The sequence below is a fragment of the Herpailurus yagouaroundi genome, unplaced genomic scaffold, assembly GCF_014898765.1.
Source record: "Herpailurus yagouaroundi ecotype Mexico unplaced genomic scaffold, PumYag 142, whole genome shotgun sequence".
In the NCBI taxonomy this organism is placed as follows: domain Eukaryota; kingdom Metazoa; phylum Chordata; class Mammalia; order Carnivora; family Felidae; genus Herpailurus; species Herpailurus yagouaroundi.
The window spans coordinates 14,711,869-14,728,583 of record NW_024412397.1 but is presented as its reverse complement, the minus strand read 5'-3'; the positions used below and the strand labels follow the sequence as shown (position 1 = coordinate 14,728,583).

Sequence of the window (16,715 nt, the reverse complement as noted above, 5' to 3'; positions counted from 1 at the left end):
GGGGAGTGTAAAGGGAGATCTTCCCCTTCCTCCACTTTCCATGTAATTTTCTAGTAAATTTACTAGAAATTTAATACTTTATACTTTAATACTCCTTTATATAAAAAAATCTCTTCCAATAAAGAACAGAACTTAAAAAATGACACAAAAAATGTTACTTTTAAATTTAATATCCACTTAATATTAAAATATTTAATATTTACTATTAAGGACAGTCTGACCATTTATTTGAATCTGATCAAAACTGCTTTTCATGTACTGTTTTAATATTCCAGGGCTGAAAGTTAAAAAACAGTAATTATTTAATATACTTCAATAAAGTTCCTTCATTATTGAAATTCAGTATTCTAAATTATCAATTACTTTCTGTAAACTCAACTGGAACCAGTTATGGATGGATCAATGGATCAACTACGAAGGTGCTTTTCTGCAATATTCTTTTTATCTGACCTCAGTAAAAGTGTAAATATTCTGTCACCAATTTCTTATAAATTACCTTCAGTTCTAAAATAAAGGCAAGAGACATCAATTTCACTGTATAGCTCAGCATGATAAATGTGTCCTTAAAATTTAGCTGGCTTTTAGCCAATTCAAAGTATACTGTGGTGAATAAACAGCTTAAGATTTGGACTGAGGCCACGATCACTAAGGCAGCAGAATAAACAATTTGGGATAGGACCACTAGAAAGAGAAAAACAACACAGAAAACACAAATGGCACCTTCTGATCAAATTCATGAACTGACTTGTGACAATGTTGAATATTCTTGTGACTAAAATAAATTGAGGGAAAGAAAAATTAGATATGAAAACAGAAGAAAATAAGATCAAGAACATTCTTTCCCCTCTACTCCTTCATCTACATTGATGTTTTTGTACACCAGTGATTCACAAATAATCCCTAAGCCCAACCTGTTTAATGCCTATAAAACAATGAAATCATGCTTTTCTGTTATAAGTGAAAATTTTTCTGACAAACGAATTGTTTCATTTTTATTACTAAATTCATTATGACTGCCTTAAATGGCAGTCATTAAAATTTTTGATGGACTAACACTGCAACTTCCTTCTAAAACAGAAAATATTTATTCTCAAATAAATGCAACAATGGTTCTGCCCAGCTACCTTCTGTTTGCAGGAAATACCACGTTGCTGCAGGGTTTCTTGCTCCACCTGTATCCAGACAAACATTAAGCATGACAATACTAATGGAAAGAGAGCTTCGTACCTAAGCAGTAAAGGCATGGGGGAAGAAGTGGGAGGGGAGGGGGGAAAAAAAAGAAAAAAAAATTAAACAAGTAAATATGCAAATTTATGCTGAGAGGTCTTTCTCAAAATTAAAACATCCTTGATAACATTTCTAAGTCAGAATATCGCAAAATTTAAATTTTCTAGGCTTTCCAGAAGAAGAAAGTGGGAAGGGAAAATTTAAATATCAACTCCAGCATCATCTTTTTAAAAATTTATTAAATCTTGAGATCATTACAATTTTAAAATAGTAGGGATATTTAGAAATCAGTGTAAGGTAAAACAACAAATACACAAAAAAGGAGAGAAAACATTAAGACAAAGGCAAAAAGTCAATTCCTGAGTTAAAATCATTAATATACATAGAAGAACAAGCAAACATCCCAAATTTAAAAAAAGGGGGGGGGTGTAATACAGGCATAAATCTCTCAGAAAGGAAAAAAAAAGAGCTAATAAATACATGAAATATGTCTGACCTTACTGATAATTGATATGGAAACTAAAAGAACAGGAAGATACCATATTCGCTTATCACATTTATCCATTAAAAAATATAATAATGTCAACAAGAGTGTAATGAAAACTAACTCTCGTATACTCTATATAGAAATAAACATGTTCTGGAAGACCATTCAATACTATGTATCTATAATTCCCCAAATAGTCATATACCATAATCCAATGATGTCACTTTTAGGAACGTACCCTGAGAAAATAATCCAACATGTGCACTACAATTCTCATATGAAGATGTTTGTTGTAATACTGTTTACAGAAGGGAAAAAACAAAAACAAAAACAGGAAGCAAGCTAGGAAGTGATTCCATAATGTACGGTACATCTCTGGGGTGGTCTAATGTGGACATTATCAGGTGGACAAGGGAAAGGCTCAGGAGATAAGACAGTGGCAGAAGTCTTTTCTCATCCTCGTTCAGCTAAGTGTGCCACCCTGGCCGCCCCCCAAATATTCCCTTACAGTTCTTCTCACACCGTTGGAATCCCATGTTCATTGACATGTCTTTCCCGCTAGTTTGTAAGACCTCTGCCTGTGCCACCACTGCAGGTCCAGCTAACAGTAAGTATTTGCTGGGTGAGTTACTTATCCAAGGGGAAGTTTCAAAACAAAATCAAACTAACCAAAACAAAACAAAAAAAAACCCCTTTATTTCTCTCAAATTTTTCACTTAGTGAACTCTATTCCAATTGGCGCTATTTCCTAAACATGAGAAAGCAAAAGAAGCAAAATGCTTTAAACTCTATTACTGATCATAAAAATAAAACACTGAAGACCAGGCAGAAGGAACTATTGATATTTAAGATAGCATACACAAATCACTTGGTATATAAGATGTAGAATGCCCAACTCCCTCTCTCTGCCCTTCCCCCACTCATGCTCGCTCGCTCGCTCATAAATAAATAAATAAATAAATAAACAAATAAATAACTAAATAAAAATAAACATTAAAAAAATAAAAAGGGGGCTCCTGGGTGGCTCAGTCGGTTAAGCATCGACTTCAGCTCAGGTCATGATCTGGTGGTTCACAAGTTCAAGCCCCACATCTGGCTCTGTGCTGACAGCTCTGAGCCTGGAGTCTGCCTTGGATTCTGTGTCTCCCTCTCTCTGCCCTTCCCCCACTCACACTCTGTCTCTGTCTCTCTCTGGAAAGAAAAAAAATAATAAAAATAAACATTTAAAATGATGTAGAATGCCCAAGCATATGAATAGAGAATATATACATGAGAAAATATCATTAGTAAAACAGGTACAGAAAATTACACAAAGCTGTGCCTTTTTTGACCTATTAAAATCACATTTGAAGTTCTTATTTAAAAATGAAAATACCAAATACTGTGGAGGATATGATGAAATAGGACCTGTCATAGGTTGCTGGTGATATTATAAACTGGTACTGTTCTGAAGACAAAAGTCAAAAAAAAATTCATGGCCCACCTATACTACGTGTGAGAAGTGAAAAAGGGATCTAATCTAAACTATGTAGAAAGCTTGTATACAAAAACGCAAATCAAAATATTATTTAGGATAATATAAAATGGAAATAAATGATCAAAAATGGAGGAACAGCTAAATAAATCAAGGTTCATTCACATCATAGAATATTAAGTGTCTATTAAAATGACAGTTAGGAAGCCTATGAGCCACCAGGGAAAATGCTTCTAAAATAAAGTTAGGTAGGAAAAAAAAGATATAAAATAGTACATGGACTATAATCAACACCATGTTAAAAGACAAATACAGAGGTTAAGACTGGAAGAAATATACCAGAATATCAGGAGGAGGGGTAGGGTTAATAGATTGATTTTCCTCTTTATCCCTATTTTTCAAACTGTGATTAATACTATTTTTACAATGATATTTTAACAAATAATTGAAAAACAAATGTTGATTTAGAATGCCTACGTCCCAGCTATTCTTTACAATTTAGTTCAACTTCTACATGAGTCCTTGATGGCACCAATTCAGCTCCCCTCCTCAAATTCTTTCACTAGGCATTCCTTTATATATTTATTTTATTTTTTAAAATGTTTGTTTATTTTGAGAGAGAGAGAGAGAGAGAGAGAGAACGTGAAGGGAGGTGGGGAGATGCAGAGAGAGGGAGGGAGGGAGAGAAGAAGAGAGACAGAGAGAGACAGAATACCAAGGAGGTTCTGTGCTATCAAAACATGATCCCATGAACCGTGAGATCATGACCTAAGCCGAAATCAAGAGTGGGACAGTTGACTGACTGAGCCCCCAAGGCACCCGTCTCTAGGCATTTCTTTATATCTTATAGTTTTCAATCAAATTAAGTCACAATACCTTAATTGTTGCATTTTGTAACTGCCTAACACCGTAAAATAAAGTCCTTATTTTACAGCAGCTTATGACTCTATGATGCATCTGGGGTAAGCTAACTGTTGTGCCCATTTGTCTGTCTAGTGGTCAGGACACTGGAGGCAGGAAAGGAAAAACAACTGTTGTTGAATTGAATCAAGAAGGTGTATGCTCTAAATAAAAGAGGACCACGATTTCCTAAAATATTTGCAGTTATATAGGAAAGCATTCTTTCCTAATATATGGAAACATAAATCTCATAGTTCTACAAATAGTGCTACAGATTTATTTCCTTTCAGAAACTATAAACTATAATCATTTTCATTTGTAAAATATAGATGAATAAATCTGATAAAGACAATCTTCCTATGGGACTTTATTTCTTTAGACAATCAATATCTTGTATAAAGTCTGCATATCTGAATTAATAAACTGAAATACCAATAAAATGTCATCACAGGCTCACAGTGTACATAATAAAACCTTAGAAAATTAGGATCTGCCACTTTGGTCTCTGCAAATTCAACAGGGCAGAAAAGGCATTTAGCTTTGTTTTATAGTTAGCTAAGCAAAGGGATAATATAAATAAAATTTTAGTGGGAAATGTTTAACAAACTTAGAACTACTTTCAAGCATTACAATAGCTTCCATTTGCATAAAAATAATCAAATGCTGATTAAAATGACTCCTCTTTATTCATTAAATCAAGGATACATTGTTAGAACTTAGGATTACTATTACTGTATTTCTGTGAAGTAATAAAACTGCATTTCTTTTAAATATCCTATAATTGTGACTATTCACTACTTTACATAGAGAATCCTCCAGATTGTCCAAAATAGTTAATGTGGAACAATGACAGGTGGACTATTAGTTTTGCAAAACTGATTTGACATTGAAAAATGAACTAATGGAAATTGTTAGACTGCGCTGTTTTAGGCTATTCCTGTTGCATTTTTCTGCAAAGGTAAATATGCTTTCTGATGTTGAATAATATATTTCTTAATACATTCATTAACAAGGTCATACTCATTACTACTGTTCTGATTTTATACCTGAATTTTTTTCTTTTTAGATTTTCTTAAAATAAATTACAGTAATATGTTTTGGTATCTTTGTGACTATGAAATTGACGATTTAAAACATCATGAAATATTTTTTTACTAAAAATTCAACTTTAATCGTCCTTTCTTCTTTCCTTCCTTTCCTTCTAAAGAGCAAACAAGATCTATTTTTAGATTTGTTTGCATTTCTTAAATCTTCTACACATTCGTTTACGTTTGTTTATTGCTTTAGAATGTGAAGTTTCAAAACAGAAGAGGGATTACTGATTATTAAGTGACTACGTAGAAGCTGGCACATATCTCTGGACCCTCTCAAACACGTACTTTCTTTTTTTTTAATTATTTTTTTAATGTTTATTTATTTTTGAGAGAGAGAGAGAATTATAAATGTTTATTTATATTTTGAGAGAGAGAAAAAGCATGAGTGAGGGAGGGGCAGAGAGAGAGAGGGAGACACAGAATCCGAAGCAGGCTCCAGGCTCCGAGCTGTCACTACAGAGCCTGACGTGGGGCTCGAACTCACGAACTGCGAGATCATGACTGGAGCCTAAGTCGGATGCTTAACCGATGGAGCCACCCAGATGCTCCTCAAACACATACTTTCTTAAGGCAACCTCTAGGTATGATCTCTTAATGAAACTCATGTGTCACCCCAAAATGCTGGGTTAGAATAGAAATGATTTTACCTTTTGTCTTCTTATCCAGACTAAAAACTAATTCATAGAAACTTTGATGGATTCTTATTGTAACTAAATTATTTATCCTGAAATTTCACCAATGAAGGGGAAAAGAATGAACAGTTTTAAGGTCACCTTATGTTTATCACTTTTGAGTAAGAACATGCTGACAGACTTCAAGCTTAGTTTGAAAATTCAAAGTTCTAAGTCTCAAAGCAAGCCCCTCTTAAGATCTTATGAGGTAACTGGTGAAAATTTCCATGTTGCTTATATTACATCTTCACAGCTGTGCTCCAGATCTGGGTATGGAGGGAGAAAGGAAGGCAGGAGGTGTGAGGAGCTCTGGTAAGGGAAGGTTTTGCACCCTTCTGGATCATCTCTTATCCGAGGACTACAAGAACTCCCAGGGCCTAGGCCACTAATAATGTTAGGGTCTACTATGAAAAGATTTTTGAGAACATCCCTCTAATTCTGAATTAGGACAACCAAGTTTCCCAAAGAATAAACCTACATCTTGAACCCAAAATAGCTTTACAAAATCATCTACACTGGGAATAACCTGTTGATAGCACAGGGAATCCCTAGGTTTAGTCTACTTGAGATCAAGATCCTATATTTGGACCAAATTTAGCCCAAGTGAGTAGTGGTGATTTGAGCTGTCTGTTGTATCCAGTGTTGTTATAATGCACATATTTCGCACCCTCATCAGCATTTAAGTAAGGATGAAATAAAATTCAAAGGCAAGTAAAGAATCCTTTTCTTCAAAAGCAGGCGGGACGATTATCACTGTTTCACGGACTTCTAGAGAACACTTCAAGCTGCTAGTTTTTGTGTTTGTTTTACAAGAAAATTTAAATCTTAAATAAAAATGGGCTCTTTAATTTCTGGGAAAATATCCTGAAAGTTTCTGAATCGAAAGAAATATTTGGAGTATGGTATACATAAGACTAAAAATTACAAGAAAAGATATATTCAAGTAAGAACAGACAAATCAAGGCATCATTTGAAGTGCACATAAGTAATGTCACAGAGCTACAGTTCTTCCAAGTCCTTGTTTGAGACTTTAAGTTTCTCCATAATCAACCAGAACTTTCTAACACTGTAGTAAAATGACATTTTAGCAACTCCAGGAAATAAACAGAAAGACAACGACAACAGGCAATACTATGAAAACAAGAAAACAAAAGGTTTAAGATCAAGTCATATACAGTTCTTACGAAGCAGAAAATATTTCTAATTTTCTCAAGATTTACACATACTTCATTTCCAGAGGTAAAATATTCACAGAGAAATGTCCATATCATTTAAAACTTGCTACTAAAAATTAAGCTTTAAAACCAGTGCGTACCCTGTGCTTAGCAGTATGTAGGTTGACATCAAGGAAAGAAGAATGCTAAACAACCGCTCGAAGAGACTTGTGGGACTCAGCAGTGGCAGGACGAGGGAAAAGGCTGCAATAAAACAAAGGAGGATAGTGTCAGTACAGCCAGCACAATGGACATGAGTGCAGACGCACTGATCCTAGGATCATTTATAGCAGCTATTGTTTCTGTGACCTCTCAATTGGGCTATACTTGTCCTAATCATTTTTGTAAGAAATTTGAAACTTGAACATTTTTTTAAAGTTTATTTATTTATTTCAAGAGAGAGACAGAGGGAGCAAGTGGGGAAGAGGCAGAGAGGGAGAGAGTGAGTGACAGAGAGAAAGAGAGAGAGAGACAGAGAGAGAATCCCAAGCAGGCTCTGTGCTGTCAGTGTGGAACCAGACGTGGGACTTGAACTCAACAAACTGTGAGGTCATGACCTGAGTCAAAACCAAGAGTCAGACGCTTAAACAACTGAGCCACCCAGGCACCCCTGAAACTTCTCGGACAGAGAAAACAGAGCGTGAGGGGGGAGAGGAAGAGAGAGAGGGAGACAGAATCCAAAGCAGGCTCCAGCCACAGAGCCTGACTCGGGGCTCGTGCTCACTGACCGCGAGGTCATGACCTGAGCCAAAGTTGGATACTCAACCGACTGAGCCACCCAGGTACCCCAAGAAGGAGAGATTCTTAAAGGAGAATGCTGAGAACCTCTGGTAAATGCAGTGTGAGTACTGGAGCTAGAAAATCATCAATTTTATAGCCATCGGGACAAAAACTGGATCAGGAAAGACTTATGAATGGATGCTACATCTAGGGAAAATTTTGATGAGCATATTTGATGGCCTTAGAGTGTGTCCCCACAGACAGCTTATTAGTTGCAGGGAGAGGGAGAAACAGTAAATATACAGTGAAAAAACTGGGCAACACCTTGATAGGGTGATGGAAATTAACATCAACAATGAGGGACAGATAGAGACCATGAGCCTATAAATGTGACCTAAGAAGGGCACAGCATCGCTTATGCAGTATGCTGGCCGACAATGCATAACTCCAATTTAATTACAAAGAAACATCAGACAAATTCAAACTGAGTAACAGGCCATTGTAGGGTAGGGCTTGTGGTTGGTTATAGTCTTCAAAATGTCAATGTCATAAAAGACAAAGAAAGAAAAAAATGCCATGAATGTTGCTGGGTCAACTGAAAACTTACTATAAGGATGGTAGAATAGATAAAAGTACTGAATACGGTCTTCAAAAAATTGTACACATACACACATTCATAAACACAGATGAGGGATAAGCATTTGACGTGGAGGATGGCTTTCTGTAATTCTGGTAAGTGCACTATTTTTTAAACCTTTTTAGAAGTTTTAGAGATTTCAAAATGAGATATAATGCCATGCGCACAAATTGCGTTTTCTTTGCTTCTCTTCTGCCCTGTGGTTTACCCTTCGGTGGGTAAGAAAACCGAGGAAGTGAGCCAGGCTGCGCTGTAAAGGAATGAGGAAAAGCTGGGTTGCTACTACGTCTATCGGACCCCCAACTTGCCATATATGGTTTCCGCTGGTGTGTGCTAACTGTGTATTTGTGAAGTTGTACACTATGACACAAAGACTTCCCTTTAATGTTACAGTTCTCACTCAGAGTTTTTGTTTTTTTCTGGGGATCTATTTTTTTTTAATTTTTTTTTTTTAATGTTTATTTATTTTGGGGACAGAGAGAGACAGAGCATGAATGGGGGAGGGGCAGAGAGAGGGAGACACAGAATCGGAAGCAGGCTCCAGGCTCTGAGCCATCAGCCCAGAGCCTGACGCGGGGCTCGAACTCACGGACGGCGAGATCGTGACCCGAGCTGAAGTCGGACGCTTAACCGACTGAGCCACCCAGGCGCCCCTATTTTTTCTGGGGATTTAAAAACTAACATGTCCTATGACAGAGATCATTACTTATAAGTCACCACACTAGAATATTACCACTCCTTCCTTGCAGAATATAAGCTCCAGGAGGGCAGGGATTTGGTCCACCTTTATTATTCTCAGGGAAAAAAATAGTGCCAGAACATAGTACAAACTGAACACATTTTTTTTTTTCTAATGAAGGAGCAGTCATTAATATTGTTTAGGCAGAATGAACATAAATAGTAACTTCATTAAATCAAGATAACTGAAGGCCTGCCCTTCATCAATTTTACAGTAAGTTCCATCCAAAGATGGAACAACAAAAATCATTAAAAAAAAAAAAAAGGTTACACTGCATGCCACATTATTCACAAGTATCACAAAGTGTCTTTTTTTTTTTTTTTTAAATGAAAAACCTGGACTTCAAGCTTGTCCTGGTCCTCTAGCTGGAAGAAAACACCTACATCCTTAAATTACACTTGTTTTCTCCACATGCACATTTCGGGATCCTTAAACAAAGGTACTACAGAGGAATGTGTTTTGAAAATTTTAACTGGCTTTATAAAATGTGTAATGTGTTGGGAAGTGACTAATCAATGTTATTTTCAGCAAGGGAAATACAGATAAAATTGAACTGTTTCTTAGTCCCTGTGTAAGAATGGAGAATTTATGAACTGACATGAAATTTCAGGATAAGAATCTCTTCTCTTCTGGAATCACTTAGACTTTTATCAGATGTGAATAAATGCATAGCCTTAGTATCAGGCCAATCATATTCTATCAAGTAATTCTTATTAACACATCAATGGAGACAAACGTTCTAATTTTCTTTGTCAAGTTCTACCATGAGATAAAAATAATCATTGGTTATTATTATTTTCATTCAACAAAATTATTTCTTTCCATAACAAGAATATAGATGTAAATGGATAACTTTAAGGTATGACTTGATGTAACGTTAACTCATTTAATTTGACCTCTTACCCAATATTAGCCAGCTAATGATCTGATTAAGAAGAGGCAGTCCTTGTTTCTTGCGTAGACTGCTGTGGGTGCTATACATAACACACATAGAAAGCACTACGCTCAGCATCTGAAAACAAATACAAACACACAAAGAAAAGAGAAGGTGGTGAGAGACTAATTTATATACAAAAAGAATACTTAGGAAAGTGCTTCAACAACTGGAATCTAGCCCCAAAGCTATTGACATTGGACCAGCTCACCCTCTTGCAGCAAGGTTACAAGTTAGAACTTTGTACTATGCAGACGCCCTCCTTTACAAGCATGAAATGAGGCATTTTACACTTTCAACAACAGTTTGGTATACGTGATCACACTGTATCTATTTAGAAATATTCATTATTGGGGCGCCTGGGTGGCTCAGTTGGTTAAGCGGCCGACTTCAGCTCAGGTCATGATCTCACACTCCGTGAGTTCGAGCCCCGCGTCGGGCTCTGTGCTGACAGCTCAGAGCCTGGAGCCCGCTTCAGATTCTGTGTCTCCCTCTCTCTCTGTCCCTCCGCTGCTCATGCTCTGTCTCTCTCTGTCTCAAAAATAAATAAAAACATTAAAAAAACTTAAAAAAAAAAAAGGAAATATTCATTATTAACTCTGAAGATTTCCTAAATCATGGAAACACAAATGGTGTGACATGGTTAAGTGTCTTCCACCTCTGGCCCTTGCCCAGTCATATCCATTGATTCAACACATATTTGTGGCCTGAATGTTCACCTGGTACTGGGAACACAAGGAGGTACAGTACTCTTCAGGGAATATATACAAACTAGTGGAGAACTGGGAAACTCTCGCTTGGAGGCTGTTTTCAGAAATACTGTTTGGTGGGAACATGGTCACTCCCGTTCATTTATGTGTCGTCCACAGCTCCCTTTGCACTACAGTAGCAGGGTGGAGAATTTACAACAGACTCCATACAACCCACAAGCTTAAAATACTTAGTTATGGCTCTTTAGAAAATTGTTCGCTAATCTCTGAACTAGAGGATTAACTGCCATTTTAAGAAATGACATAAGCTACGGCTGTAAATAAACTCTTAGAGATCAGATTAGCAACCTCCTCACCAATCCTTGAGATACATTAATTTCTCTTATATTTTCAGTGAATTTAGAAAAAATGCTGTTGAGTAAGTTATGACACAATCCTAGTATCCTTTCAATTATAAGATGAATTCTGTCAGAGATGTTAAAATGTTAAAAGATATCTGTCTTGGAACCACCAAAAATATGCTACACAATAGAGCAATTAATGCAAATTAATAAAGTTAACATAAAAAAGAAATTTCATAACAGATTTACCTTATATTCAGGGCTACTTATAAAAAGCCCGTAAGAATTTTAACATATTTGCTCCTATAGAGTGGGATCCAGAAACATTCACTTCTGTCAAAGTTATTCATAATTATATGTGAATTCTATCAAAGTTACCTATGGGCTTTAGTGTAAAGCCAGTGAGTATACCATTTTTAAAAAAAATTTTTTTTAACATTTATTTATTATTGAGAGACCGAGAGACACAGAGCATGAACAGGGGAGGGGTAGAGAGAGGGGGAGACACAGAATCTGACGCAGGCTCCAGGTTCTGAGCTGTCAGCACAGAGCCCGACACGGGGCTCGAACTCACAAACTGTGAAATCATGACCTGAGACGAAGTCGGTCGCCTAACCAACTGAGCCACCCAGGTGCCCCAATACCATTTAAAATGAAATACGTGTTCCAATGTCTCGACAGGACATTTGACAAAATACTTCTTCTCTTTTTATGTTTTCTGTTGTTCTCCAAGAATAAATTAACATCTTTTAAGTGTTGTATATTTTTATTTTGGAGTATTCTTGGCTTTATTTTCTATTATCCTAAGCTTTGTTCTGAGGAAATTTTTTGAGAAAACTCCTGTAAGTTTTCTTTTGTCAGTGGTTTGGATGTGGTTTTTAATTTTTTTTTTTTTTTTTTTTTTTTAGTGTTAAAAGAACAAACAAGTGGTTTCCATGCTTATGTAGAAAACAGCTATCATTTTACAGAATATGACATTATATATTCTCCAATTCTCACAACCCTATATTAGAGAGTATCTCTACAGATTGAAAACAGACTGAAGCTAAACAGACTGAAAATCACACATCTAGTATACAGTATAACTAACTGGGAATTGACTCGATTTTGAAACATCAAGTTCAAAGTTCTTTTTGTCACAGCAAAGCCAACAACCAAGGTGAAGTCAACTTTCTCCTGGCACGTCATCTGAAGTCTTAAACAGACTATTCTTCATGTAAACATACTCAGAGGTTGCTCTCACTTCAAAGATTACCTTTGTCCTGACTCAAATGAGAGCAACACAGAATCTCAGTCCAGAGGAGGCCATTTCGAGTTCAACTTTTTTGGTCAATACGGATGCTTCTCAGGTCTCCCTAATCTCTGTTCTCTTGGCATCTCTGGGCTGTCTCCTGCTGAACTTTTTGCTATTTCATACCTTTTAGAGAATGTATTTCCATATGATATCTTACACAGAAAATTTTCTTCCCAACTGGCAGATATTGAGTAATGTAGACATGATGGCATCTTAAGAACATCATCATTAAATACAACCATAAGATATATTTTGGTATGTCATTAGCATGACATGGTGTTGAAATGTGTAACTGACCTGAAATAGATGTAACAATAGCTCTTCATTTATAAAACTGTCTTTTCTTTTTATGAGAGATGTTAAAACACACAGGGATAGCAGAAGAACCAGCAAGCCTGCGCCCATTCTGTTTTAAAACACAATTCACAATTTCAAATTTTCTTGATATATTTACTGAACACATATCATATAAAAATATTAGACATTTTACTCTAATGTAGACCCTCCGTATCAGTCATTTGGTTTTATCAAGATGAAACAGGTATAACAGGAATGAAAATCTGAGGATGAAGATACACGAGGGATGGGGTTATTTTTAACTTCTCACAATTTTTTAGGTATCTTTACCTTATTTCTTGACTTCGATTTTTTTTTTTTTTGATGTTTATGCATACCAGCCACCACAATTCTTAGGCTGACTTGGACAAGTTTACAGAAAACAATATAAAAAATAGTTAAACGTATCATCACTATCTACAATATAAACTTTCTGACTATACTATGAGCACTTACTCATACCAAAAAGGATCAACATTTCTAATCCTTAGTGTTGCCGGGAGGAAAAAATGGTTCCTTCTATTATTAACCTTTAGCCAGCGGCTCCTGGGTAAAGGAAGGGTAGGGAAGAGGTCACAAAGGCAGCAATGCAAGTGAGGCATTTGTACAGTACGGAGACCACAAATTATAGTTCTTCAAGAGCACTAGGTATAGTACAGTTCCTGAAGCTGCAGGAAACTGGTATCAAGGAAATGGTGTACTGATGTCGAGTTCTATTTCTCACCTCCCAAAAATCTGAGTAACATAGGACAACTGAAATTAGATTGAGTGCAGAATCTGGAGGCAGGCAACATGACAACAGAGAAAAGGAGTTGGTTAAAAAGAAGTAAGAAAGAGCAAAAAGCAGGGCTAAAAATAAATGCAAAGCAGGAATTCCTAGGAAAATGCTTGTTTGTTTTTGTTCGAAGTCGTTGAGAATTGTAAGGGGACAAAGTAGTTATACATTCAGCATGGATTACCATTAAAACTTATGAAAACAGCCATCTATGGTCAAGATACTTTGCTTTTTCTTTTTCTAAAAAATAATTTGGTATTTTAATTCATTGGCAAATATGATTTTATTTTATTTTACTTATTTAAAAAAATTTTTTAATGTTTATTTTTGAGAGAGAGAGACAGAGACAGGGTGTGAGTGGAGGAGGGGCAGACAGAGAGGGAGACAAAGAATCCGAAGAGGCTCCAGGCTCCGAGCTGCCAGCACAGAGTCTGACGTGGGACTCGAACCCACGAACTGTGAGATCATGACCCAAGCCGAAGTCAGACGCTTAACCGACTAAGCCACCCAGGTGCCCCTATGATTTTATTTTAGAGAACTTAAGAGGAATATTATAGCCATGTGATTTTTTTGCTTTTTCTTTTAATTTTATCCTTAAATGTTTCACATATCTATCTTTGCAAGTTTCTAAAGAAGGGAGGTGAGGTGAGAGATCAAATGAAGAGTAGAAATTTCTCCATGAACCAGGAGTCAAAATAAAGAAGTTGCAAAAATAGCTACCAGAACACCAACACAAAGTTAAATCACTGAAGAATTTAAATTAAGATGCATAGAGGGAGAAAACATAATTTTTAAAAATACAAATTAGATTTCTCATGTTTTAACAAGTTTGCCTCCTGAATTCAACTTTAGTAAAATATGCAAGTAGCAAATTTCTATGGAGACCATTTCTATAATCTCTTATTTTAGCATATAAAAACTGCTCAACTGTGTCAACACTGCTTGAGCAGGACAGAAAGGCAGAGACTGACCAAAGCAGAGAAAGGGACTTTGTAAAGACAAGAGGAGAGCTCACAAGAAATATGAAGCAAAAAATAAATGAAAATATTGGAACTCATCTTCTCACAGGCTATTATAGTTTATGACAGATGCAACATATTTTTACTTCGTAACACTTATTAATAAAGTATGGCTTAGAAGTATGGTCTTAGAGTTCAATACAATTTATTTTGGGCTCTGATAATAAATAAACTTTATGGAATAATTCCACTTATTCCATACTGGTATTTCACAGAAATGAGATAAAAATGTGTTAATTGACAAATAACACATACTCAAAAATTAACACCTACTTTTAAAAAATATCAATTGTTTAGTTAATCTTCCTTCAGTCAAAAAAAGATACACTTCATCTATTAAAGATTATGTTAAGACGCTAAAAAGAATTGTTTATACAGAGTTCAAAAGAAAGTAACAGATGGGCGCCTGGGTGGCTCAGTCGGTTGAGCATCTGACTTCAGCTCAGATCATGATCTTGCAGTTCGTGAGTTCCAGCTCTGTGTCAGGCTCTGTGCTGGCAGCTCAGAGCCTGAAGCCTGCTTTGGATTTGTGTCTCCATCTCTCTCTGCCCCTCCCCTGCTCTCTCTTTCTCTCTCTCTCAAAAATAAACATTAAAAAAAAGTAACAGAGATGATTATATGATTAGAAAATGAGAAGGACTCTTACATGAAGCAAAGATCATTTAGCCTGCCGAGCACAGACATGCGTATGTGCGAGCGCGTGCGCGCGCACACACACACACACACACACACAGCCAGTTGAAGTGACTAAACATGGTAAAGCCATCAAAGTACAGAGCTCCCTCCCCTAGAGATCATTACATGCAGATTAGGAGAGACTTTCATTTTTCTAAGACATTTAAAGCTTAGACATGCTCAAAGGCAAAGACAGAGGTTAGTCTATCAGTGGCTTTTCGATCTTTACGTTTTTGGCAACCGAACATTTTTCATATGAAACCTTTTACTGATTCCTTAATATACAAAAGCCTCTAGACTACTTTTTTTTGGAATTTTAAATTATCACTGTTTGGCCCAATTTCACTTTTTTGAAGGCCCAGAAGTATCTCCAGGGAGCTTTAATGCTTCTCAGAGTCTGAGCCAAAATTATCACCAATGGTCTGATATTAGTATTTTAACTTTTGGTTTATTCACTAGTTTGTTTTGAAACTCATGACCAAGATTAGGCTCATATTTCATAGTGCTTGAGAAAAACAATTATATTGAAAAGAAAAGAAAATATTGTTCATACACTAGAAAGATATCTGGCTTTCGTCCTACAACGGGCATCAGTGGGAACACTGCCAGGAGCAAAGAGAAGAAAATCCAACTCAGTGAGATGCTCTAAAATAAATAAAAAAGTTATCTTTAGACAAATATGGTAAAGAAAATAGTCTTTAGTGTTTCATAGACTGCACTCCTGTGAAGATTAGATGTGAGGCCTTATAGCTGTTTAAAAAATAATACAGTTACTACTGGTGAGAGATCTGTTAACAGTAGGTACTGCATTAAATAAAGTCTCACAATAACCTCAAGAGGTAGGGTATATTACTCACAATATTTCAGATGAGGAAACTGAGATCAGAGATGTGAAAGTACATGTACCAGGTCTATGACTAGTAAATGAAACAGCCAGGATTGAAACCTGGGTCATATTTCCTAGCAAGTACTTCCATCAATTTATGTTATACCATACACTGATAATATCTATAAGAAAGCTGGCCTGCAACCATAATCAAGGGATTGAGCTCAGGGGGGAAAGAAGTCAAAGTACGTCTGTAATTAGATCAAGACAAAAAACTATTAATAACGCCATTCGATGGAGAATCCTAGAAGTTCTCTCATAGGGTGGAAAGAAGATTATTTCTATCCTCCTGCTACCTCCCTGAAAAAATATCAAAATGGAAACATGAGCCTATTCTCAGGGCTAGGCGAAAGGTGACTCCTTTGACTTGAGTTCAGAGCACTGCCTCTGAAGCCATTGCATTGCTCTGGACAATACCATCATTTAGATATTTGGTACCAGTTCTGCATCTAGAGTGTTTCAATCACCACATCACCAATTCACTTTGATGTGAAAGTCTATGTGAATCACTGAAACATTAGAGGCAACCGCAGTCCTCCTGTCAAAAGGACCAGGCTCTTTATGTAAGGACACATTCTACTC

General features: G+C 36.2%; 1 protein-coding gene across 9 annotated transcripts in view; it reads right to left on the bottom strand.

Annotated features, from left to right (window-relative positions):
* Positions 1-16,715, bottom strand: part of PIGN (phosphatidylinositol glycan anchor biosynthesis class N) — a 102,593-nt gene that overhangs the window by 25,715 nt on the left and 60,163 nt on the right. For all 9 annotated transcript variants that reach the window (XM_040478639.1, XM_040478640.1, XM_040478645.1 and 6 more), the window contains 5 exons: positions 15,801-15,892; positions 12,740-12,848; positions 10,067-10,175; positions 7,169-7,271; positions 1,125-1,227 (listed from right to left, as the gene is read on the bottom strand). In XM_040478639.1, the coding sequence (XP_040334573.1) occupies positions 1,125-1,227; positions 7,169-7,271; positions 10,067-10,175; positions 12,740-12,848; positions 15,801-15,892 (516 nt within the window). The remainder of the gene's footprint in view (positions 1-1,124; positions 1,228-7,168; positions 7,272-10,066; positions 10,176-12,739; positions 12,849-15,800; positions 15,893-16,715) is intronic.